Below are 24,525 nucleotides of genomic sequence, written 5' to 3'. Positions count from 1 at the left end.
CAGCACTCTACCTCCAATACCATGTGCTCTAATTTTGCCCACTAATCTCCTATGTGGGACCTTATCAAAGGCTTTCTGAAAGTCCAGGTACACTACATCCACTGCCTCTCCCTTGTCCATTTAACTTGTTACATCCTCAAAAAATTCCAGAACAATAGTCAAGCATGATTTCCCCTTCATCAATCCATGCTGACTCGGACCGATCCTGTTACTGCTATCCAAATGTGCGGCTATCTCATCTTTTATAATTGACTCCAGCATCTTCCCCACCACCGATGTCAGGCTAACTGGTCTATAATTCCCCGACCCGAATAGTAGCAGTCAAATACGGGACAAGCGAGGTCCCGTACGGGACAAACCAATTTAGCCCAAATTTTGGGATGTCCTGGCTAATACGGGACAGTTGGCAACCCCACTCTGCAGTAACATTCAGCTTTAACATAATCCCAACCACTGCATCCAACAATGATGTAGGAAGCAACTGCAGATGCTGGTTTTTAAACTGTAGACACAGTGCATTCAGAATGTAATCCATTTTAGAATAAGGCTGTAACGTAACAAACTGTGGAAAAAGTGAAGGGGTCTGAATACTTATTAATTCAGTAACTTATGTGATATTTCAGTTATTTATTTTTTATTACTTTGCAAAAATTTCTAAACACCTGTTTTCGCCTTTTTATTATGGGGTATTGTGTGTAGATTGATGATAAGAAAAAATAATTTAATCCATTTTAGAATAAGGTTGTAACATAACAAAATGTAGAAAAAATGAAGGGGTCTGAATACTTTCTCAATGCACTGTAATAAAAGCTGGAATAACTCAGCAGGACAGGCAGCATCTCTGGAGGGAAGGAATGGGTGACGTTTCGGGTTGAGACCCTACTGAATACATCAGTCTGAAATGTCACCCATTCCTTCTCTCCGGAGATGCTGCATGTCCCGCTGAGTTACGCCAGCTTTTTATGTCTATCTATGAAGATGATGTGGTTGCTGGGAACAGATATAGAGGCACATCAGTCAACACACTCTCCTCTCAAGGTGCCTCCCTACCTGAAAACGCTCGTCAGTCTCATTCTCTCCGATGTGGCGCAGAAGGTCACCGCTCGCCTGCCCAATGCTGCCGGCAGCGGTCAGCACCGTCTGTCGGGTCTGTGGACACAAACACACCCATTGTCAGCTCTCACTCCTGGAGGCCGCACTGAAGTCCATGTAGACATCTCCAGTCTGGCCCTCCCCCTTCAATAACCTTGTCAGAACATCAGTTGCACTGAGTCTCTTGCCCAGAGTTGGGGAATCGAGGATCAAAGGACGTAGGTTCAAGGTGAAGGGGAAAAGATTTAATAGGAATCTGAGGGGTAACTTTTTCACACATATGGTGGTGGAACAAGCTGCCAGAGGAGATAGTTGAGGCGGGGACTATCCCAACATTTAAGAAACAGTTAGACAGCTACATGGATAGGACAAGTTTGGAGGCATGTGGACCAAAGGCAGGCAGTGTAGCTGGGACATGTTGATCGGTGTGGGCAAGTTGGGCTGTAGGGCCTGTTTCCACACTGTATCACTCTAGGACTCTAGTTGTTCAGTGGAGAACATCACTTTGAAACTTTAAAAGGCACTTGTACAGTTACATATACAGGAAAGGTTTAGAGTGATATGGGCCCAATGCTGGCAAATGGGACTGGTGTAGATGAGGCATCATGGTTGGCATAGATGCGCTGAGTCGACGGGATGTTCCCGTGCTGCGTGACTATGATTCTGTTCAATATTATGTGGTGTGTGGGAGAGTGCAACATCGACAGGTGTGGGGGAGAGGGGGCAGGGTATAAACTGTAAGGTGGTGCAGTGTGTGGGGAGAGGGGGGAGATGGGGGGGGAGAGGGGGAAGAGGGGGGAGAGGGGGGAGAGGGGGGAGAGGGGGAAGAGGGGAAGAGGGGGGAGAGGGGGAAGAGGGGGAAGAGGGGGAAGAGGGGGGAGAGGGCTGCCTCACCAGTTCTCGATGGTCTGTTTGACATTGGACAATGAGTGGACTGTTCATGCAGCAAACATGTAGCTACATTTTTACCCGAGTCCCTTTGTTTGAATTTGCTTTGAGCATCTTAATAATTGTAGTGTACATTAACTGTGGCTCTCCATCAGTACAGAGCGGCTTTAGCTGAAAACCTCTCCCTACTGGCACAAACAATGGATGCTATTTTTGTGTTAGCCTTTGGCAGCTCTCCCATTAGCCCGTCAATATTCTGATATCCAGCCGTTGCCAGGGGGCCCGTGGTTTTTTACAACCCAAGCGCATGCTGAGCCCTGCAGCACCAAAGCAGCCCTGCTATTTCTAAAGATAGACAGAAGGTGCTGGAATAACTCTACAGGGCAGGCAGCACCTGGCTCTGCCGCCCGCCACCCACCAACAACCCTGCCACCATGCTTGATCGAAACAGGACGAGGTGAGGCCAACTGGTTGACTAGAGAAGGCCACAAACAATCGCCCAGGTCGTTCAGCTCTTGCGACAAGGCACATGTCTACCCACTCCCATCTCCCCACGCTAATGTGACACAATAACCTCAGCCTTCCGCAGACACACACCCCAGCTCACCGAACCCTGACCCCAACTCTACCTGTGAACCCTGACCCCAACTCTACCTGTGAACCCTGACCCCACTGCTCATGACCCCTGAACATACTCTGCCCGTGACCTCTGACCCCACACTGCTTGTGACCTCTGACTACACACTGCCCGTGACCACTGACCCCAGGCTGCCCATGACCCCTGACCCCAGCCTGCCTGAACCCTGACCCCACACTGCCCATGACCTCTGACCCCACACTGCTCGTGACTTACTCCACACGGCCCGCGACCCCGCCTGCCCAAACCCTGGCCTCGGTCTGCCCGTGACCCATGCCGGCTTGAACCCTGACTCCACACGGCCCGTGACCCCTGTCCCCAGCCTGCTTGAACCCTGACTCCACACGGCCCGTGACCCCTGACCACAGCCTGCCTGAATTGAACCCTGACCCCATACTGTCCGTGAACCCTGACTCCAGACTGCCCGTGTCCCCTGACCCCTGGCTCACCTCTCCGGACGAGGGCTCGACGGCCTTCAGCAGGTCAGACACGGCTCCAGCCAGCGTCCTGGCTGCCCGCAGAAGGTCCTGGCCACTTCCAATATCGTCGTCCATCAGGGCCGCCAGCAACTTCACCCCCTTGGACATCTCCGTCAGGTTGGAGGAAATGGTGGTGATAGCACAGCCAACGGCGGTGTAATCCGTGTCCACGGGGTCACCTGAGGAGCAAGACGCCATGCATTACATCCCAAACCCAAACCCAAACCCAAACCATCACCTCACCCTAGGACCAAGACATAGACACTGGGATTGTGCCTCATAGGAAAATATCATTACAGTGTTGATCTCACAAAGGCTCATACGTTTCATAAAATGATTAGTGCGGGTGTCAGAGGTTATGGGGAGAAGGCAGGAGAATGGGGTTAGGAGAGAGAGATAGATCAGCCATGATTGAATGGCGGAGTAGACTTGATGGGCCGAATGGACTAATTCTACACCTATCACTTATGATCTTATGAAAATCACCCTCCCAGAGTTGCCCGATGAGGTAGTTGAGGCAGGTACGATAACAACAGTTATAGAGTCATTGAGGGAAACATGCCCTTCGGCCCATCTTGCCCACTGACATTTGGACAGGTACATGGACAAGGTTTAGAGGCAAATAGGACTAGCTTAGATGGGGCATCGTGGTCAGCATGGGTAAGTTGGGCCTGTTTCCATGTTGTATGACTCCATGGCTTTCTGCGACCTGTGACCACGCAGGTTTACCGCACTATACCTACATCCTAAACATCCCAGAGAGCACCTCTGCCTTGAACTTAGCTGATCAGAGAAGGTCAGTGTGGGAATAGGAGGGGGAGTTAAAGTGTTTAGCAACCGGGAGATCAGGAATGATGAGGAATCGATAAACTGAGTGATGACGAACGGAAAGTAGCCCAACAAAAGTGGCACGGTGGCGCAGCGGTAGAGTTGCTGCCTCACAGCGCCAGAGACCCGGGTTACATCCTGACAACAGGTACGGTCTGTACGGAGTTTGTACGTTCTCCCTGTGACCGCGTGGGTTTTCCCCGGGATCTTCGGTTTCCTCCCACACTCCAAAGGCTTGGTTTAATTGTAAATTGTCCGTAATGTTTGCATGATAATAGACTATAGACAATAGGTGCAGGAGCAGGCCATTTGGCCCTTCGAGCCAGCGTCACCATTCAATGTGATCATGGCTGATCATCCCCAATTTGAGTATAGAAGTTGGGATGTAATGTTAAAATTGTACAAGGCATTGGTGAGGCCAATTCTGGAGTATGGTGTACAATTTTGGTCGCCTAATTATAGGAAGGATGTCAACAAAATAGAGAGAGTACAGAGGAGATTTACTAGAATGTTGCCTGGGTTTCAGCAACTAAGTTACAGAGAAAGGTTGAACAAGTTAGGGCTTTATTCTTTGGAGCGCAGAAGGTTAAGGGGGGACTTGATAGAGGTTTTTTAAATGATGAGAGGGATAGACAGAGTTGACATGGAAAAGCTTTTCCCACTGAGAGTAGGGAAGTTTCAAACAAGGGGACATGACTTGAGAATTAAGGGACTGAAGTTTAGGGGTAACATGAGGGGGAACTTCTTTACTCAGAGAGTGGTAGCTGTGTGGAATGAGCTTCCAGTGAAGGCGGTGGAGGCAGGTTCGTTTTTATCATTTAAAAATGAATTGGATAGTTATATGGATGGGAAAGGAATGGAGGGTTATGGTCTGAGCGCAGGTATATGGGACTAGGGGAGATTATGTGTTCGGCACGGACTAGAAGGGTCGAGATGGCCTGTTTCCGTGCTGTAATTGTTATATGGTTATATGGTTATATGGTTAATCAGTACCCCGTTCCTGCCTTCTCCCCATATCCCCTGACTCCGCTATTTTTAAGAGCCCTATCTAGCTCTCTCTTGAAAGCATTCAGAGAACCTGCCTCCACCGCCCTCTGAGGCAGAGAATTCCACAGACAGGATAGTGTTAGTGTGCTGGGATCGCTGGTCAGCATGGGCTTGGTGGGCCGAAGGGCCTGTTTCTGTGCTGTATCTCTAAACTAAACTACATAGCTGATCCATTCACTCCTTTGTGTAATAGGCACAAGTTACAGCTCTGAACGTTGTATCCCTGGAGATCACACCATCCCTGGCACCATCCTGCGCGGTCATTTGTGGCAGGCCGGGATTTGTCTTGGTTGTTTATCGCCACCAGCACTCCCCCCACCCCCCACCCCCCAACTCTCATACTGAAGAAGGGTCCCAACCCGAAACGTCACCCATCCTTTTTCTCCAGAAATGCTGCCTGACCCGCAGGGTTACTCCAGCGCTTTGTGTCTATCTTTGGGATAAACCAGCACCTACTGTTCTTTGTTTCCATGTTTTTACACAACCCTCAGCTATGTCAGGGGAACGAATCACGAGCTGAGTCTTCATCCAATCCGACCATATCACAAGAGCAGCCGCTGAAGAGCTCCAGGCAAAGTGCAGAGATCATTTGCCACCTGTTCAAAGGTCGAGCATTGACATACAACTGTGAACATTTGAGTAAGCGACTATTTACAGTTGTATAAGACGTTGGTGAGGCAGCATTTAGAACATTGTGTTAAGTTCTGGGAACCATGTTCGAGGAAAGAAGTTGTCAAGCTGGAGCGGGTACAGTGAAGATTTACGAGGATATTGCCAGGACTAGAGGGTGTGAGCTATAGGGAGAGGTTGAGCAGGCTGGGTCTCTATTCCTTGGAGCACAGGAGGATGAGGGGTGATCTTATAGAGGTGTATAAAATCATGAGAGGAATAGATCGGGTAGATGCAGAGAGTGTCTTGCCCAGTGTAGAGGAATCGAGGACTAGAGGACATAAGTTTAAGGTGAATAGGAATCTGAGGGGTAACATTTTCATTTTCACACAAAGGGTGGTGGGTGTATGGAACAAGCTGCCAGAGGAGGAGGTTGAGGCTGGGACTATGCGAACATTTTAGAAACAGTTAGACTGGTACATGGATAGGACAGGTTTGGAGGGATATGGACCAAATGTGGGCAGGTGGGACTAGTGTAGCTGGGACATGTTGGCTGTTGGGTCGAAGGGCCTGTTTCCACGCTGTATCACTCTATGACTCTCTGTCTAACTTGAAACACACAGCATATCCCATAAAATCCCGAGCTTCCTGGACATTGCTGCATCAACAGCTATACGTGAAGTGATGCTGGATTACGTTTTTGGCCTTCAGGCAAAATACTGGTTTCAAAGCCGAGGGTGAAATTCCATTCTAATCATGATTACTGAGATGGGGTTTACCCTTGAACACAATCGTCCCGGCAATGTTTCAGCAAATTTCTATTCAACTGTGTAAAGACACAAAATGCTGGAGTAACTCAGCAGGCCAGACACTTACTGAATAGTGAAAAGCCAGATAGAGTGGATGTGGAGAGGATGTTTCTACCAGTGGGAGAGTCTAGGACCAGAGGCCATCGCCCCAGAATAAAAGGACGTTTCTTTAGAAAGGAGACGAGGAGGAATTTCTTTAGATCCAGGGATTTAAATCTGGAATTCTTTGCCACAGAAGGCTGTGGAGGCCAAGTCAATGGATATTTTTAGGTCAGTTTGACAAATTCTTGAGTAGTACGGGTGTCAGGGGTTATGGGGAGAAGGCAGGAGAATGGGGTTAGGAGGGAGAGATAGATCATGCCATGATTGAATAGTGGAGTAGACCTGATGGGCCGAATGGCCTTATTCTGCTCCTAGAATAAGTTCTAGGATAACTCCCCAGAGGGAGTTAGATGTGGCCCTTGTGGCTAAGGGGATCAGAGGGTATGGAGAGAAGGCAGGTACGGGATACTGAGTTGGATGATCAGCCATGATCATATTGAATGGCGGTGCAGGCTCGAAGGGCCGAATGGCCTTCTCCTGCACCTAATTTCTATGTTTCTATGACATAGGTGGGTGACATCAGGACCCTTCTAGGTATCAACCCGAAATGTCACCTATCCATGTTCTCCAAGATGCTGCCTGACCCGCTGAGTTACTCCAGCACTTTGTGTCTTTTCTTGGTAAACCAGCATCTTGTTTCTCCATTGGACTCTGGGCTCCCAGGTCTCAGGAACTGATTGACCAGAGTGGAAGATGAAGGTTTGTGAGTGCCTCGATCTTCAATCACTAAGTACTGTGGACATTTCTGGCCATGCCAAGCTGCACCACACCAAAGAGTGGTATTGGAGGTGGCAGAGGGGAACGTATAGCTTCACCGGGCGGACATTCGCACCCTGTACAACTCACCGGCAGTGAGGTTGACCACAGACGCGGTGCCCGCAGTGATGGCATCGACCTGTGAGTGAATCTCGTGCTTTGATTCATCCACCTTATTCTGAACCCACACCTTGGATGCCTGAGAAAGACAGGGAGCAACGTTAAAAAGCAAGCAGGCAAACCAACAGGCCATCAACCATAGGTGTACAAAATCATGAGAGGAATAGATCTTGCTCAGAGTAGGGGAATTGAGGACCAGAGGACATAGGTTTAAGGTGAAGGGGAAAAGATATAATAGGAATCTAAGCAGTAACTTTTTCACACAAAGGTTGGTGGGTGTATGGAACGAGCTGCCAGAGGAGATAGTTGAGGCTGGGACTATCCCAACATTTAAGAAACAGTTGGACAGGTACATGGAGAGGAGAGATTTAGAGGGATATGGTTCAAACGCGGGCAGGTGGGACTACTGCAGCTTGGACATGTTGGCCGGTGTGGGAAAGTTGGGTCGAAGGGCCTGTTTCCACACTGTATCACTCTATGACTCTATGAAAGAACTGCAGATGTTGGTTTACACTGGATAGACACAAAGTACTGGAGTAACTAAGGCAGCATCTCTGGAGAGAAGGAACGAAGAAGGGTCTCGACCCAAAACATCACCTATGCCTTCTCTCCAGAGATGATGCCTGTCCCGCTGAGTTACTCCAGCTTTTCGTGTCTATCAGGCTATTGAACATTACAACCTCCAAATAGGCTCCAAACTATATAGACTTGTGCACGTTATTTTTGCACTACTAGTTTAGTTTAGAGATACAGTAAGGAACAGTCCCTTCGGCCCACTGAGTCTGTGCTGACCTGCGATCGCCCTACACTAATACTATCCTACTCACTAGGGACAATTTGCAATTTTACCAAGCCAATGAACCTACAAACCTGCATTTCTTGGGAGTGTGGGAGGAAAGCAGGACACTCATAGAGAAAACCCACGCGGTCACAGGGAGAACATACAAACTCCGTGCAGACAGCACTTGTAGTCAGGTTCGAAGCCAGGTCTCTGGCGCTGTGAGGCAGCAACTCTACCGCTGCGCCACCGTGCTGGCCTATTGTTTACTTATTTCTCTGCCTGATGTACAGGGTATTATGTGAACATATCTGTTGTGCTGCTGCAAGTAGGAATTTTGTTGTTCTGTTTTGGGGCATATTAGGATAATAGTTACGGAAGAATAATGCTGGACAAGGGGGGGTGGCAGGACAAAGTGTGGCAGGTGATAGACACAAAGCTGGAGTAACTCAGCGAGACAGGCAGCATATCTCTCGAGAAGGAATGGGTGGCGTTTCGGGTCGATGACCCTTTTTCAGACCATGACAGGTTATAGGTGGACATCCTATCTTGATTAGAGCAGGTGTCAAAGGTTATGGGGAGACAGCAGGAAAATGGAATTAGGTGGCAGAGATCAGCCATAATTAAATGGCAGAGTAGACTCGATGGCCAAATGGCCTAGTTCTACTCCTCTAAGTACGTAAGTACGTTTATTGGCTAAGTATTCACATACAAGGAATTTGCCTTGGTGCTCCGCCCACAAGTAACAACATGACATACAGTGACAGTTACGAATGACTCAGAAAACACGAAACATTAATAATAATAAAACATTAATGATAAAACACCATTGATCAAGCATGTGAACCAACAAAATACCAGATCAAAGGGAGGCTACAGATTTTTGGCTGTTGAGTAGAGCAATTACTCGTGGATAAAAACTGTTTCTATGTCTGGCTGTGGCAGCTTTGACAATCTGGAGTCGCCTTCCAGAGGGAAGTGATTCAAAGAGTTTGTGGCCAGGGTGAGAGGGGTCAGAGATGATCTTGCCCGCTCGCTTCCTGGCCCTTGCAGTGTACAGTTCATCAATGGAGGGAAGGTTGCAGCCAACAACCTTCTCTGCTGATCGGACGATTCGCTGCAGCCTCCAGGTGTCGTGCTTGGTGGCTGAGCCAAACCAGACCTTGTCGACTTGCGACACAGGCCAGCGGGCGGGGGGTGATAGACAGATGGTTGGTACGAAGGTCAGGGATAAAAGCAGAAGGTGGGTGTCAGGATTGAAGAGTTGCGGATTGGGAAGCCAGAGCGAGGCACGTGGTGGACTGAGTGCAAGTGTTGGACAAAACGACTCTACTCTTGGACTCACTAATGTACAGGAGGCCATGTTAACACTAGACATTAACATCCATGACATCAAATCCCAAACGAGCAATGCATGAGGAAACACAGCACAGTGCTGCAGCCGGTACAGCCACCACCTCACAGCGTCACACACACGGGTTCAATCCTAACCTCGGGTCCTGACTGCGTGGAGTTTGCATACCCTCCCTCCAAAGATGTGCAGGCTTGTACGTTAATTGTAGGTTAATTGAGTGTGTAATGATGAGGCTCTATAAGGCGCTGGCCAGGATGCATTTGGAGTGTTGTGAACAAATTTGGGCCCCATATATGAAGAAGCATGTGCTGGCTCTGGAGAGGGTCCAGAGGAGGTTTACGAGAATGATCCCAGGAATGAGTGGGTTAACATATGATGAGCGTTTGACAGCACTGGGCCTCTACTCGCTGGAGTTTAGAAGGAGGGGAACCTCATTGAAACTTACAGAATAATGAAAGGCATAGATTGAGTGGATGTGGAGAGGATGTTTCCACTGGTGGGAGAGTCGAGGATCAGAGGTCAATGCCTCAGAATTAAAGGGCGCTCTTTTAGAAAGGAGGTGAGGAGGAATTTATTTAGTCAGAGGGTAGTTAATCTGTGGAACTCATTGTGAAGTCAGTGGATATTTTTAAGGGAGAGATAGACAAGTTCTTGATTAGAACGGGTGTCAAGGGTTATGGGGAGAAGGCAGGAAAATGGGATTAGGAGGCAGAGATCAGCCATGTTTGACTGGTAGACTCGATGGGCCGAATGGCCTAATTCTACTCCTCTAACGTGAACTTGTGAGGGGGAACCAGTGTGAAGGAGTAATCAAAAGTCAGCCAGGGAGGGTGGGGTGGGGGCAAATGGCGTGTTTCCATGCTGTTATCTCAGGTCCAGATCCAGGAAGGGCGATGACGAGCCCAGCCTCACTCTAACGTGGTCTTTGCAGCTTCACCTGACCATTAGTAAGGACTGAAATAACTAAGACCAACAGGTGAATGTAGCAGAGATGGAGCGTGGAGAGGTTGGGGATGTGTGGGGATTGGCAGGAGCGCCAACAGTGGAGGGGGTTCCGCGCCACTGAGAATGAAGTGGGACACGGCTGGGGGGCCGCGGAGACTGAAGGGGGACCCGCGCCGCCCAAAGAGAAGATGGCGTCCAAGATAGAACGGGGAGAGGGGCGGCTACTGAGAATGAAGGGGGACCTGGCAGAGGGACCGCCGGAAATTAAGGGGGTCCCAGCGGAGGGGTGGGTTAATACAAAGGGGGACCCAATGAAGGGGCCGCTAGTACAAGATGCGGCGGCAGGCATGGTATAGATAGGACTATCCGATGAACATTTGTAACTTTGTTGACACCAGAACATGGCGACTCTTGGCTACTGCCTCGGTGAGGTCTGCTGTACGATTTTACTGGGTTTACTTCAGTTTAGTTTAGAGATACAGCGCAGAAACAGGCCCTTCGGCCCACCAGGTTCGCGCCGACCAGCGATCCCCGCACACTAACACTATCCTACACACACTAGGGACATTTTTTTCATTTCTACCAAGCCAATTAACCAACAAACCTGTACGTCTTTGGAGTGTGGGCGGAAACCAAAGATCTAGGAGAAAACCCACGTAGTCACGGGGAGAACGTACAAACTCCACACAGACAGCACCCGTAGTCGGGATCGAACCCGGGTCTCCGACGCTGTAAGGCAGCAACTCTACCGCTGCGCCACCGTGTCTCCCCAAATGTTGTATGCAAAACAAAACACTGTACCTATGTGAGAATAATGCTATTAAATGATTGAGGAATGAGACTCACCATGTCCTGTCCCAGCGGGGGCAAGCTGTCTATCTCAGTGAGGTCAGACTGGGCTTGTTGCACCGCTTGCATGCTGGAGTTAATGGTTCCCATTAAAGCTTGCTGTGCCGACGTCTATCAATCAGAGCAAATTAACAAAGCCGGTTAGAATAGTTGTCATAAAGTATGCATTAAACAACTTAAATTATGCATGAACCAATGGTTAAATAACTCTACAAATGACAAGTAAGTTAATGTAAATTAAATCCAAAAGGGGAAAGGGCACAGTTGCCCAGTTGTTCTACACATAGTCTGCCACGAACCCTCGGCTGCTGACCACACCCAACAACACACTGGAAGTAACGGCTTTACATTTGGACAGATGATCCAAGATGGCCCCCATCCCAAGCGGTTCCCTGAGTGCGGGTCACGGGCGTGGACCTGCAATCACACATTACAATCACTCCTCTCTTTTAAATCGCGACTCCTTCACCAATATTAACTACGATCTCCTTAAACTTCTCTCAGATTTGTCCTTTCTCCGACTCCCAGAACCAAAAGACCATCCGACACAACCAGAAAGCAGCCGTGAGCTACTATCTACCTCACTGGAGACCCTCAGAATATTTATGATCAGGCTTGACTGGCTTTATCTTGCGCTAAACGTTATTTCATTTATCCAGTATCTGTACACTGTGGATGGCCAATTATAATCATGTATTATCTCTCCGCTGACTGGTTAGCACGCAACAAAAGCTTTTCACTGTACCTCGGTACACGTGACAACATACTGACTTAAACCAAACATCTATGACTCTAAAAGCATATGGAGGGAAATGGATTGAGTGCAGCGAGATGAGAGAAGGTCTTCACTGTAACAATAGACTCAAACTCAAACTGAATGCTGCCCGAGTGCGGATCCTACCAGTGGGGGCATGTGGCCCCGGTGCATCTGCCCGCTTAGGATCTGCTGCTGTGGGGCGGGCATGGTGCCCATGTTGAAGTTCTCTGGCCCCCCCGCGCCGGGCCTCATCACCGCTGGCAGCGCCACGGATGCGTGCTCGATCTTGCCCGTCTTATTGAACTGCTGCTGTAGAATGGTCGATCTGTGGAGCAGGGGGAACGGCACGATGAGTTACCCTGGTGTGTATGGCCCTCACCTGAAGAACAATCATTGTGGGACTTTGGGATCATTGTTACTCGTGCACAGCAGGGGTCATCTGCTAGCATCAACCTATTCCTTTGTTACTCATACACTTCTAGCATCAACCTATTCCTTTGTTACTCATACACTTCTAGCATCAACCTATGCCTTTGTTACTCGTACACTTCTAGCATCAACCTATTCCTGTTACTCATACACTGTTAGCATCAACCTATTCCTTCGTTACTCGTACACTTCTAGCATCAACCTATTTCTGTTACTCATACACTGCTAGCATCAACCTATTCCTGTTACTCATACACTGCTAGCATCAACCTATTCCTGTTACTCATACACTGTTAGCATCAACCTATTCCTTCGTTACTCATACACTGCTAGCATCAACCTATTCCTGTTACTCATACACTGCTAGCATCAACCTATACCTTCGTTACTCGTACACTTCTAGCATCAACCTAGTCCTTCGTTACTCGTACACTGCTAGCATCAACCTATTCCTGTTACTCATACACTGCTAGCATCAACCTATTCCTGTTACTCATACACTGCTAGCATCAACCTATTCCTCTGTTACTCATACACTGCTAGCATCAACCTATTCCTGTTACTCATACACTGCTAGCATCAACCTATTCCTTTGTTGCTCGTAGACTGCTAGCATCAACCTATTCCTATTTTACCCACTATTTTGTGGTTACACTGAGAATTTTAGTTTAGTTTAGAGATACAGCACGGAAGCAGTCCCACTGAGTCCGCTTCGACCAGTGATCCCCACACATTAACACTATCCTACACACACTATGCACAATTATACATTTTATACCAAGCCAACTAACCTACAAATCTGTACGTCCTTGGAGTGTGGGAGGAAACCAAAGATCTCGGAGAAACCCACGCGGTCACGGGGAGAATGTACAAACTCCGTACAGAAAGCCCCCATAGTCGGGATCGAACCCGGGTCTTTGGCGCTGTGTGGCAGCAACTCTACCGCTGCACCACCGTGCCAAAGCGTTATAAGTCTTTACTCTCAAGACAAAGAGGAATATGTCCCCACGAATGGGCAATATGTCCTTTAATCTAGTTTAGATTCAACTTTAATCCGAGTAAATGTGAGTTGATGCACTTTGGCAGGTTGAATGTAAGGGGTAGTATACAGGTGATGGCAAGACCCGTAACAGCATTGCTGGGCAGAGAATGTCAGAGTCCTGGTACATAGACACTGAAGGTGGCAGCACAAGCAGATAGGGTGGTAAAGGAAGCATATGGTATGCTTGCCTTCATTGCTGGGGCATTGAATATAAGTCAGCAAGTCAGGATGCAGCTCCATGGGACTTTGGTTAGGCCACATTTGGAGTATTGCATACAGTTCTGGTCGCCCCATTACTGGAAGGATGTGGGTGCTTTGGAGAGGGTGCCTGCATTAGAGGGATTCAGCTACAGGGAGAGGGTGAATAGACTTGGATTGTTTTCTCTGGAATATTGGAGGTTGAGGGGAGGCTTAAAGGAAGTTTATAAAAATGATAACAGGCATAGATTGGGTTGAGAGTGAAATGCCCACCACTAGAGGGCAGGGCTATAAGGTGAGAGGGGGAAAGTTTATTGGAGATGTGTGGGGCAAGTTTTTTTACACAGAATACTGGTGGAGGCTGGAACGCAATGCCAGGGGTGGTGGTGGAAGCAGATACGATGGTGGCATTTAAGAGGCTTTTATACAGGCACATAGACGTGCAGGGAATAGAGGGATAGGGATCATGTACAGGCAGATGAGATCAGTTTAACTAGGCATCATTTTCAACACAAACATTGTGGGTTGAAGGACCTGTTCCTGTTCCATGTTCTGTGTCCCCACCAATGACAGATTCCCTCCCCACCCCACATCCTTCAATGAGTAACAGGGCAACCAGGCATTATCTCTTTATTTTACTCATATATAGGGAGGCCGTTCAATCCAACGAGTCCATGCCAGCTCTAAAATCCCATATGGGTTGCTGGAATTCACCTGCAAGCTGGCATGGAGTTGATGGGCCGAATGGCCTCATGACTAAATGGAAGGATGCCATTGAAGCCATTGCGATGAGTGGGTCCAGCCCTGCTGAATGGGCTGGATGAGATCCCGCGCCTAGTGGTATGAACACACTCCCTCACACACGCCATCAGCTTAGTATTTCTGAACTATTACTTTTTTGGAGAGACGGATTCTTCCAACATTGTAGACTCTTCGTCTCCTTCCAGCCCAAATCGGTCTTTACTTTGTTTCTGCAGAACAGAAAGAAAAACAGGATTGAGCAAATCAGCAGGGGCATGGAAGCAGGACACCGGGCCAGAGGATGCTGCTGCCTCTCACTGTGTGACTGTGTTAGGCCCAAGGCTGTGTTACCATCACATCACAGTGAGATGAGACAATGCTGGCCGCTGCCCTCTGGCACAATCCCTCCTTGGTTTATCCCCAACACTCCCATGCACCTGCCCTGTTCAGAAACATAGAAGTAGAAAAATAAGTACAGGAGTAGGCCATTCAGCCCTTCGAGCCATTCAATATGATCATGGCTGATCATCCAGAATCAGTATCCTGTTCCTGCTTTCTCCCTATATCCCTTGATTCCGTTAGCCCCAAGAGCTAAATCTAACTCTCTCTTGACTGAAAGAAACGATGTGGTCACAGGGAGAAGGTGCAAACTGCATACAGACAGCAACTGAGGTCAGGATAGAACCAGGATTCCTGGTGCTATGAGGCAGTAGCTCTACCCGCCATGGCAGTGTTTCTGCGTCTCTCTTCAGCCACCTCCCTCATCTGACCTGAGGTCCTCTCTGGTTCAGAGGGATGGCTTAGGTTTACTGCTGTCCCGTGGCTCGAGCTGTGTGTGCACAGTCCCACTGCATCAACGGTGCTGTATAAGACGTTATAAGATGTTATAGGAAAGATGTCGTCAAGCTGGAAAGGGTTCAGAGAAGATTTACAAGGATATCGCCAGGACTTGAGGGTGTGAGCTCTTGCGAGAGGTTGAGCAGACTAAGATTCTACACCTGAAGGATGAGGAGTGACCTTTTCGAGTTGTACAAAATCATGAGAGGAATAGATCGGGTAGAGGACATAGGTTTAAGGCGAAGGGGGATAGATTTAATAGGAATCGGAGGGGTAATTTTTTCACACAAAGTGGGGTGGGTGTATGGAACAAGCTGTCAGAGGAGGTAGTTGAGGCTGGGACTACAGCAATGTTCAAGAAACAATTAGACTGGCACACGGATAGGAGAGGTTTAGAGGGATATGGGCCAAACACAGGCAGGTGTGACTAGTGTAGCTGGGACATGTTGGTCGGTGTGGGCAAGTTGGTCTGAAGGGCCTGTTTCCACAATGTATGGCTCTGTGTAAAAGTAGCTCGGGTATCTGAGCTAAACCTCTGACATTTAACCTTTACAACAATGTCCCCTTATTCCCGACCTCTGACCCACTGAAACAGAGTGACTTCATCTACTGTCTCCAGTCACTTCATGATTTAATTTCCTCCAATGTTAGACCACAATGGGCTGTGTGTCTGACAGATCCATGGACTCACTCTGAGTACTCACTTTGTTACAAGTTACAGCAGTTCGCAGCGAGCAATCCTCAGCCACTATGTACCTCACCGGAGATCCTCGGACTATCTTTGATTTAGCCCCTGAAGAAAGATTTCGACCCGAAACGTCACCCATTCCTTTTCGCCAGAGATGCTGCATGGGCCGCTGACTTACTGCAGCTTTTTGTGTCTATCTTTGGTTTAAACCAGCGTCTGCAGTTCCTTCCTACATATCTCTGATTGGACTAAACGTTATCCCGTTATTCCCCTCATCATGTATCTGTGCAGTGTGGACGGCTCGATTGTAATCATGTATAGTCTTTCCAGTGAGTGGATAGCACGCAACAAAAGCTTTTCACTGTACCTCGGTACACGTGACAATAAACTAAACTGAAACACAGTGTGAGACCTGTGGAATTGCTGTGTTCATTGCACGAGAGACATTCACAGGCATCAAATCCTCTCCACCTATGATTTCACAAACGGAACCTGCTTCTAAAGAACACCAAGGCTGAGCTTTCAATTATCCACTGAGGGCAGTCAAGCCGTCGCTGATAAAGACACACAATGATGGAGTACTCAGAGGGCCAGGCAGCATCACTGGAGAAAACAAAGGTGACATTTCGGGTCGGAACCCTTCTTCAGACTGAGAGACAGGGGAGAGGGGAATGTGAGATATAGACAGCATCCTGGATAAATTAATGGATGTTAAGCAAAAAGAAATGAAAATCAAAGAAATGTAGAGCCCACAATGGTCCATTGTTGCCTGTGGGGTAGGTGATATGGAGTTATACAGACAGAGGAGGTCAACAGGGCGAGGGTGAAACTCATACGATGACTAGAGTGGGGGAGGGATGGAGCGAGAGGGAATGCAAGGGTTAGTTGAAGTTAGAGAAGTCAATGTTCATACTGCTGGGGTGTAAGCTACCCAAGTGAAATATGAGGTTCTGTTCCTCCAATTTGTGCTGGGCCCCACTCTGACAGTGGAGGAGGCCCAGGACAGAAAGGTCAGTGTGGGAGCGGGAAGGGGAGTTGAAGTGTTTGGCAACTGGGAGATCAGGTAGGCCGAGGCAGACTGAGTGAAGGTGTTCGGTGAAATGATCGCCTAGTCTGTGCTTGGTCTTGCTGACGTATCGGAGTCCACGTCTAGAACAAACTTGGAATCCCAGGTCAGAGCTGGGAGAGTACCTGTCCAGGCCGGTACTGGTGTTAATGAGACAGCAGCCCGGACCCTCAGTGGAGGCCATGTCGCAGATTCCCACAGGTTTCTTCACATTTTGCCTCCTACTAGTATTAGAACGTGCTCACACTGGCTCATTGTCCAATGTAATCAGCACAGAATAAGGGCTCCGGCAGTTACCATGAGTCGGGGGGGGGAGGGGGGGGGGGCATCATCGATGGGGGGGAGTTGCTGAAGGGCGAGACCCCTCTAGCCATGGACTCCATTGATAGACACAAATAGACTGGAATAACTCTCTGGAGAACATGCATAGGTGATATTTCGGGTCTCGACCCTCCATCACAGACGGAAGGCCTGAAACATCACCGCTTCCTTCTCTCCAGAGGTGCTGCCTGTCCCGCTGAGTTACTGCCGCTTTCTGTGTGTGTAGATCAGCACCTGCAATTACTTCCTGCACCAGAGTTGTCCGTTTATTCTGCTCACCGGTGCTTCGATGACTCCTTCCGTTCACTGACCTTTTTGAGGATGATGTCGATGTATCCGGCGATGAGCTGGGAGATCTGCTCCCCCTCTGTTGTCTGCACTGAGTAGTAGCTCTCCTGGTACTCTCCAAAGTCCTAGGGTGCAACAGAGAGCAGAGAGAATGGTAGCAGGCAGTGTGGTCAGTCAGTACGTGCGGGCTGTAACCTGGCCTGGACAGTCACCAGCATGCAGGATGCCATTACCAGCTGTCATTACCGGCTGCCGGTACCTGCCCACGCCCACACTGGCCATAGCACACCGTAACACCAAGCTGGCTGGCACAGAATGCGAGAGTTAAGGGCCTGTCCCACTGTACGAGCTAATTCAAGAGCTCTCCCGAGTTTTAAAAAAAAATCAAACTCGTGGGAAGCACGTAGAATGTACGTAGCGGGTACGTCGGCGCTCGGGACGTATCTTAGCGGCTCGTAATGCTAACGGCAGGTACTCAGGAAACGCGGTAAGCTCGCGAAGACTCGTGTAGATTTTTCAACATGTTGAGAAATGTCCACGAGAGCCCCGAGTACCTACGAGCGGCTGTTACCGTAAATCTCCGAGTTCGAATCTGGGGAAACTCGAGAGAACTCTTGAATTAGCTTGTACAGTGGGACAGCCCCTTAACTCAGCGGGACAGGTAGCATCTCTGGAGAGAATGGATGGGTGTTGTTTCGGGTCGAGACCCTTCTTCAGACCTCAACCTGAAATGTCATCCATTGATTCGCTCCAGAGATGTTGGTTGTCCCGCTGTGTTACTCCAGCATCTTGTGTCTACCTTCAGCACCTGGTGTTCATTCCTACACACCTTTGGTCCACCAAGTCCACACCGACCTTCAATCACCCCTTCACACGGGTTCCATGTTCTCCCACTTTCCCATCCACTCCCTTCACACTCATGGCAATTCATCTTTGGGATGAGGGAGGAAACCGGAGCAAAACCCACATGGTCATAGGGAGAACATGCAAACTCCACACAGACAACACCCAGGGTCAGGTTCAAACCTGGGTCTCTGGTGTTGTGAGTCAGTAGCTGGACCAGTTGGGCCATCATGCCGCCCACCTGACTGAAGGTCAAAGATTGGATCAAACATTTGTCCAGTCTAGACCAGTGGACTAAACATTGATTGTCCCAAGCCCATACCCGCCCCTCCCCACCACTCCAACTGAGAGACATAACAGAACACGGAAACTTCACCAATGTATTTAACCACCTAGAACATCACACTTGAAACACTTCCCCACAGTCTCTTGCCCAGAGTAGGGGAATCGAGGACAAGAGGGTATAGGGGAATGCAGTGGGAAAGATTCAATAGGAATCTTAAAGTGCATAAAGGTGAATAAAATCCCTGGGCCTGCCAGGTGTATCAAAGGACATTGTGTGGTGCCTTTTTCTTTGTTACTGTCAAATAATTGATGTGTAATATGTTTAGTGTGTTGTGGGAGTATGTGTGTCTGTGATGCTGCTACACGCAAGTTGTCATTGTACCTCTACATCACCATGCTGGTAATGATGACAATAGACAATAGGTGCAGGAGTAGGCCATTCGGCCCTTCGAGCCAGCACCGCCATTCACTGTGATCATGGCTGGTCATCCCCAATCAGTACCCCGTTCCTGCCTTCTCCCCATATCCCCTGATTCCGCTATCTTTAATAGTATCTAACTGTCTCTTGAAAGCATCCAGAGAATTGGCCTCCTCTGAGGCAGAGAATTCCACAGATTCACAACTCCCTGGGTTAAAAAAATTGTTCCTCATCTCCGTTCTAAATGGTTTACCCCTTGTTCTTAAACTGTGGCCCCATGTTCTGGACTCCCCCAACATCGGGAACATGTTTCCTGCCTCTAGTGTGTCCAATCCCTTAATAATCTTATATGTTTCAATAAGATCTCCTCTCATTCTCCTAAACTCCAGTGTATACAAGCCCAGCTGCTCCATTCTTTAGGGTTAGCGTTAGTCCCGCCATCCCGGGAATTAACCTCGTGAACCTACGCTGCACTCGACTCAACTCAACTACCCCATCTGGCTCCATCTCTCCCTGACCTGGCTCCACTTATCAGCTGGCAGCCTCTGTATCTCCCCTACCCTCCCCTCCCCTCTCTCCCCTCGGCTCCACATGTCTTCTCTTCTTCTTATCCGCCTCCACTCACCAGTCCTCCCATCTACCGATCACCCCCTACCCCAAATGGCTTCACCTCTCACCGGCCAGCTCCCATCTCACCCCTCCCTCTCCCCTTCTACACTCTCCATCCCGACACGAGGTGCAACCCACAGTATCTCACTGCCTCCATAGATGCTGCTTGACCCAAACAGTTCCTCCACAAGTTGGTGTTTTTGCAACCGCAACTGAAGCAGGTTTTGTGTATTGTTGATCAGTTATGGGGAGAAGGCAGGAGAGGGGTTGAGTGTCAGAGATAGATCAGCCATGATCTATAGCCCTGCATATCCATGTGCCTGTCCAAACTACTGAAGACCGCCCACCCAGAGCTCCGTGACGCGGTGAAGTTTGGCCACAAATATCTGCTCCTCGCCAATATCTCTGCAAGTCCAAGACTCTCAAAGCCGGAATCGATATCCTCCGCTTTACAGTGATCTTTAGTCAGAGGGTGGTGAATCTGTGGAATTCTTCGCTACAGTAGGCTGTGGAGGCTAAGTCATTGTATATTTTTAAGGCAGATATAGATAGATTTTTGATTAGTACGTGTGTCAGAGGTTATGGTGAGAAGGCAGGAGAATGGGATTGAGAGGGAAAGATAGATCAGCCATGATTGAATAGCGGAGAAGATTTAATGGGCCGAATGGCCTAATTCTGCTCCTATGAACTTATCACCGATTATCACTCATGCTGCAGTTGTATAAGACGTTGGTGAGGCCACATTTAGAGTATTGTGTTCAGTTCTGGGCACCATGTTATAGGAAAGATGTTGTCAAGCTTGAAAGGTTCAGAGAAGATTTGCGAGGATGTCGCCAGGACTAGAGGGTGTGAGCTACAGGGAGAGGTTGAGTAGGATGGGTCTCTGTTCCTTGGAGTGCAGGAGGAAGAGGGATGATTTTAAAGAGGTGTAAATCATGAGAGGAATAGATTGGGTAGATGCACAGAGTCTGTGCCCAGAGTGGGGGAATCGAGGCCCAGAGGACATAGGTTCAAGGGGAAAAGATTTAATAGGAATCTGATGTAGACAAAATGCTGGAGAAATTCAGCGGGTGAGGCAGCATCTATGGAGTGAAGGAATAGGTAACCTATTCCTTCGCTCCATAGATTCTGCCTCGCCCGCTGAGTTTTTTGTCTACCTTCGATTTTTCCAGCATCTGCATTTCTTTCCTAAACATAGTAATCTGAGGGGTAACTTTTTCACACAATGGGCGGTGGGTGTATGGAACGAGCTGCCAGAGGAGGTCGTTGAGGCTGGGACTATCCCAACATTTAAGAAACAGTTAGACAGGTACATGGATGGGACATGTTTGGAGGGATATGGACCAAATGCAGGCGTGGGACTAGTGTAGCTGGGGCATGTTGGCCGGTGTGGGCAAGTTGGGCCGAAGGGCCTGTTTCCACACTGTATCCCTCTATGACTCTATGACTTACCAGAGTGAAGCTCTTTGGCGATGCAGCCCAGCGTTTGACCGTGGTGAGCGGCCATTCCTGCATCACATCCTTGGTCCTTTCATCCACTCGCAACACAGAGTCTTTGGTGATGCCCAGTAGCCGAGGCACCAACTTATTCTTCCCCTTCATCTTCTCCTGAGAATCAAACACGGGTCACGTTAGAATCTGCCTGTGTAAATGTCCATTGCAACACTCAACTGGCCAAAGCCCTCCCTCACAATCCACCCTCCCACTGCATTGATGTAGCCACTGGGAGGATGCCGGATACTACTGGGGTTCACAGCAACCATCCGCGGGTGGCACGGTGGCACAGCAGTAGAGTTGCTGCCTCACAGCGCCAGTGTCCCGGTTTCCATCCTGACTACGGGTGCTGTCTGGATAGAGTTTGTACGTTCTCCCTGTGACCGCGTGGGTTTTCTCCGGGATCTCCAGTTTCCTCCCACACTCCAAACACGTGCAGGTTTGTAGATTTATTTGCCTGGTATAATTGTAAATTGTCTCTAGTGTGTGTAGGATAGTGTTTATGTCTGGGGATCGCTGGTCGGCACAGACCCGGTGGGCAGAATGGATAATGTCCGCGTTGTATCTCTAAACTAAACATGGATACACACAGCTGGACAGGCAGCATCTCTGGTAAGAAGGAACGGATGACTTCAGACAAAGTCTGAAGAAAGGTCTCGACCCAAAACGTCAGATGCTGCCTGTTACTCCAGTAACTCCAGCATTTTGAGTCTATCTTCGGTTTAAAACAGCATCTGCAGTTCCTTCCTAAACTAAACAGGGAACCGAGTTTCAGAAAGGGCACCTGACCCAGAATGTCTCAGCAGAGCGGGACATCTCACCGCTCACAGTCAGTGCCTCTTCCCTGTGTGGGGGAACACAGTCACTGAATGTAGACACGAGGGATGGATATACAGTCAACCCTCCTTGTTGCCGACCTCTTTATCATGGACTTCAGTCATAGTGGACACACCTACTGACCTCCACCGGCAGGGTAGGCTGCCGATGCCCCCCGACTACCCCCCCCCCCCCCGAACCCCCCTCCCCGAACCTCCCCTCCCCGACCCCCCCTCCCCGAACCCCCCCCTCGAACCCCCCATCCTCAACCCACCCCCTCCCCGACCCCCCCTCCCCGACTCCCCTTCCTCGACCCCCCATCCTCAACCCACCCCCTCTCCGAACCCCCCCTCCCCGAACCTCCCCTCCCCGAACCCCCCCTCGAACCTCCCCTCCTCAACCCACCCCCTCCCCGACCCCCCGTCCCCGAACCTCCCCTCCCCGAACCCCCCCCTCCTCGAACCCCCCATCCTCAACCCACCCCCTCCCCGACCCCCCCTCCCCGACCCCCCCTCCCCGACCCCCCCCTCCCCGACCCCCCTCCCCGACCCCCATTATCCATTATAATCCATTACTCAGTTATAGCGAACAATCGCCAATACCGGACACCATCCCCCCAGGAGAACCCCTACCTTGACCAGGAAGAAGGAGACCCCATAGGTCCGCAGTGAACGGGCCAACTTCACGTACTTCACTTTGGCTTCAATCTCCGTCATCTCCCCGCAGTTTTTGTGATCCTGACGGAAGAAACCAAATTGTAAAACTTCATTCCCTCGTTCCCACAAAGAACCATCAAAGACAGACACACAGTGCTGGAGTAACTCAGCGGGTCAGGCAGCATCTCTGGAGAGAATGGGTTGGTGGCGTTTCGGATAGGGACCCTTCTTCAGACTGAGGAAGGGTTACAATCCAAAACATCACCAATTCTTCCAAAGTCAGGATGGAAGTCAGAGGGGTTTCGAGGGGGAATGGTGGAGGAGTGAGAGGGGGTCAGGGGGTGCCTGACCCTCGTGCAGTGAGCTGCCAGAGGAGGTGTGGGGCAGAGTGGAGGTGGCACGGATCAGCGGACAGGGCGAGAATTGGCCAGAGGCTGCGGTGGAGAGGCAGCCAACAGATCAGTGAACACCTTCCTGAATCAATCTGACCCGAGCCACAGGGATGTGGGGAGGACAGTGAGAGCTCACTCACGCACATGGGAGTGGGGGGGGAGGGAGAGAGGGGGGGGGGGGGAGGGGGGGGGAGGGGGAGGGGAGAGGGGAAAGGGGGGGGAGGGGGGGGAGGGGAAGGCGAGGGAGGGTGGGGGAGGGGGATGGGGGAGAGGGGGGAAGCGGGGGGAGGGGGAGGGAGGGAGGGGAAGGGGAGGGGGTGTGAGGGTGTGGGGGTGAGGGAGCTTGTGTACCTGGAATATCTTCTTCTCTGCGTTGCGCTGCTTGATGTATTCCTTGGGCAGGAACTCCTTCAGGCTGGAACACAGCGAGCGAGCGGGTTTGTTAGAGACGGCGAGGGCCCAGGCTTGGCACCACACCACTCTCCCCCCAGCCCAACTCTACCCTAGCCCCTATACTCTCACACAGACCCCACCCCTGTCCCACCCCCTTCACCACCAGCTGTGCCCTCACCAGCCCGGCTTCACACTATGACGCCCCCCCCCCATGGTCGCCCCCATCGCCACGCTCACCATGCCCTCCCCTCCCCCATCCCCTACTCTCTCCCCCATGGTCGCCCCAACCCCCTGCCCCTCCCCCTCGGTTGCCCCCTCCCCCCATCCCCCTCCCCCATGGTCACCCACCACCCCCATGCCTCCCCTCCTGCCCCCTCCCCCCCCCCCCCCCCCCCCCCCCCCCCTCCCGCTGCACCTACTCGAGGAAGCCGGCCTTGTGCTTGTGCTCCACGTGGGCCCCGAACTGGATGTGGGCCTGGATTCCCCCAAACTCACAGGCCTTGTCGAACGACACTGGGTGGGAACCGTTCAGGATGTCGTCCCGAGCCTGCACACACAACACGCACCGATCCGTGAAGCATCACACAACACGCATGGCCCCGTGAATCGTCAGAGAACACGTATCAATCCGTGAGCGGCCACAGGCTCTATGAGAACCGAGGTGGTGGTCCCTCTACTCAGGGATTCTCCCCCTCTACATCGGGGACCTGGGGTGGAGGGTATTGCACCGAGCTGTCCCTTGCAACCTGTTTCTCTCGTGGTTCACAGACTCGCCAGTCGCCTGCCACTGTTGCGGGCTGGAAGAGTCTGTGTACCACGTATATATGGAGTGTGTGAGGTTGCAGCCCTGTTCCATTATCTAAAGGGGCTGCTCCTTGCCTTGTGGCTGTACTTCTCATCCACCATCCTCATCTTCGGACACCGTGAGCGTAGGGGAGAGGGCCGAGGATGTCCTGATT

The 24,525-nt window shown here is 50.2% G+C and overlaps 1 protein-coding gene across 5 annotated transcripts in view; it reads right to left on the bottom strand.

The window, feature by feature from the left end:
* tln2 (talin 2) overlaps positions 1–24,525 on the bottom strand; it is a 310,927-nt gene that overhangs the window by 154,883 nt on the left and 131,519 nt on the right. For all 5 annotated transcript variants that reach the window (XM_033014900.1, XM_033014898.1, XM_033014899.1 and 2 more), the window contains 11 exons: positions 23,986–24,113; positions 23,525–23,588; positions 22,758–22,862; positions 21,268–21,423; positions 17,684–17,785; positions 14,614–14,690; positions 12,195–12,375; positions 11,291–11,404; positions 7,338–7,446; positions 3,067–3,275; positions 1,051–1,149 (listed from right to left, as the gene is read on the bottom strand). In XM_033014900.1, the coding sequence (XP_032870791.1) occupies positions 1,051–1,149; positions 3,067–3,275; positions 7,338–7,446; positions 11,291–11,404; positions 12,195–12,375; positions 14,614–14,690; positions 17,684–17,785; positions 21,268–21,423; positions 22,758–22,862; positions 23,525–23,588; positions 23,986–24,113 (1,344 nt within the window). The remainder of the gene's footprint in view (positions 1–1,050; positions 1,150–3,066; positions 3,276–7,337; positions 7,447–11,290; positions 11,405–12,194; positions 12,376–14,613; positions 14,691–17,683; positions 17,786–21,267; positions 21,424–22,757; positions 22,863–23,524; positions 23,589–23,985; positions 24,114–24,525) is intronic.

The sequence above is a fragment of the Amblyraja radiata genome, chromosome X (assembly GCF_010909765.2).
Source record: "Amblyraja radiata isolate CabotCenter1 chromosome X, sAmbRad1.1.pri, whole genome shotgun sequence".
NCBI lineage: Eukaryota > Metazoa > Chordata > Chondrichthyes > Rajiformes > Rajidae > Amblyraja > Amblyraja radiata.
This window is presented reverse-complemented; position numbering and strand designations above follow the sequence as displayed.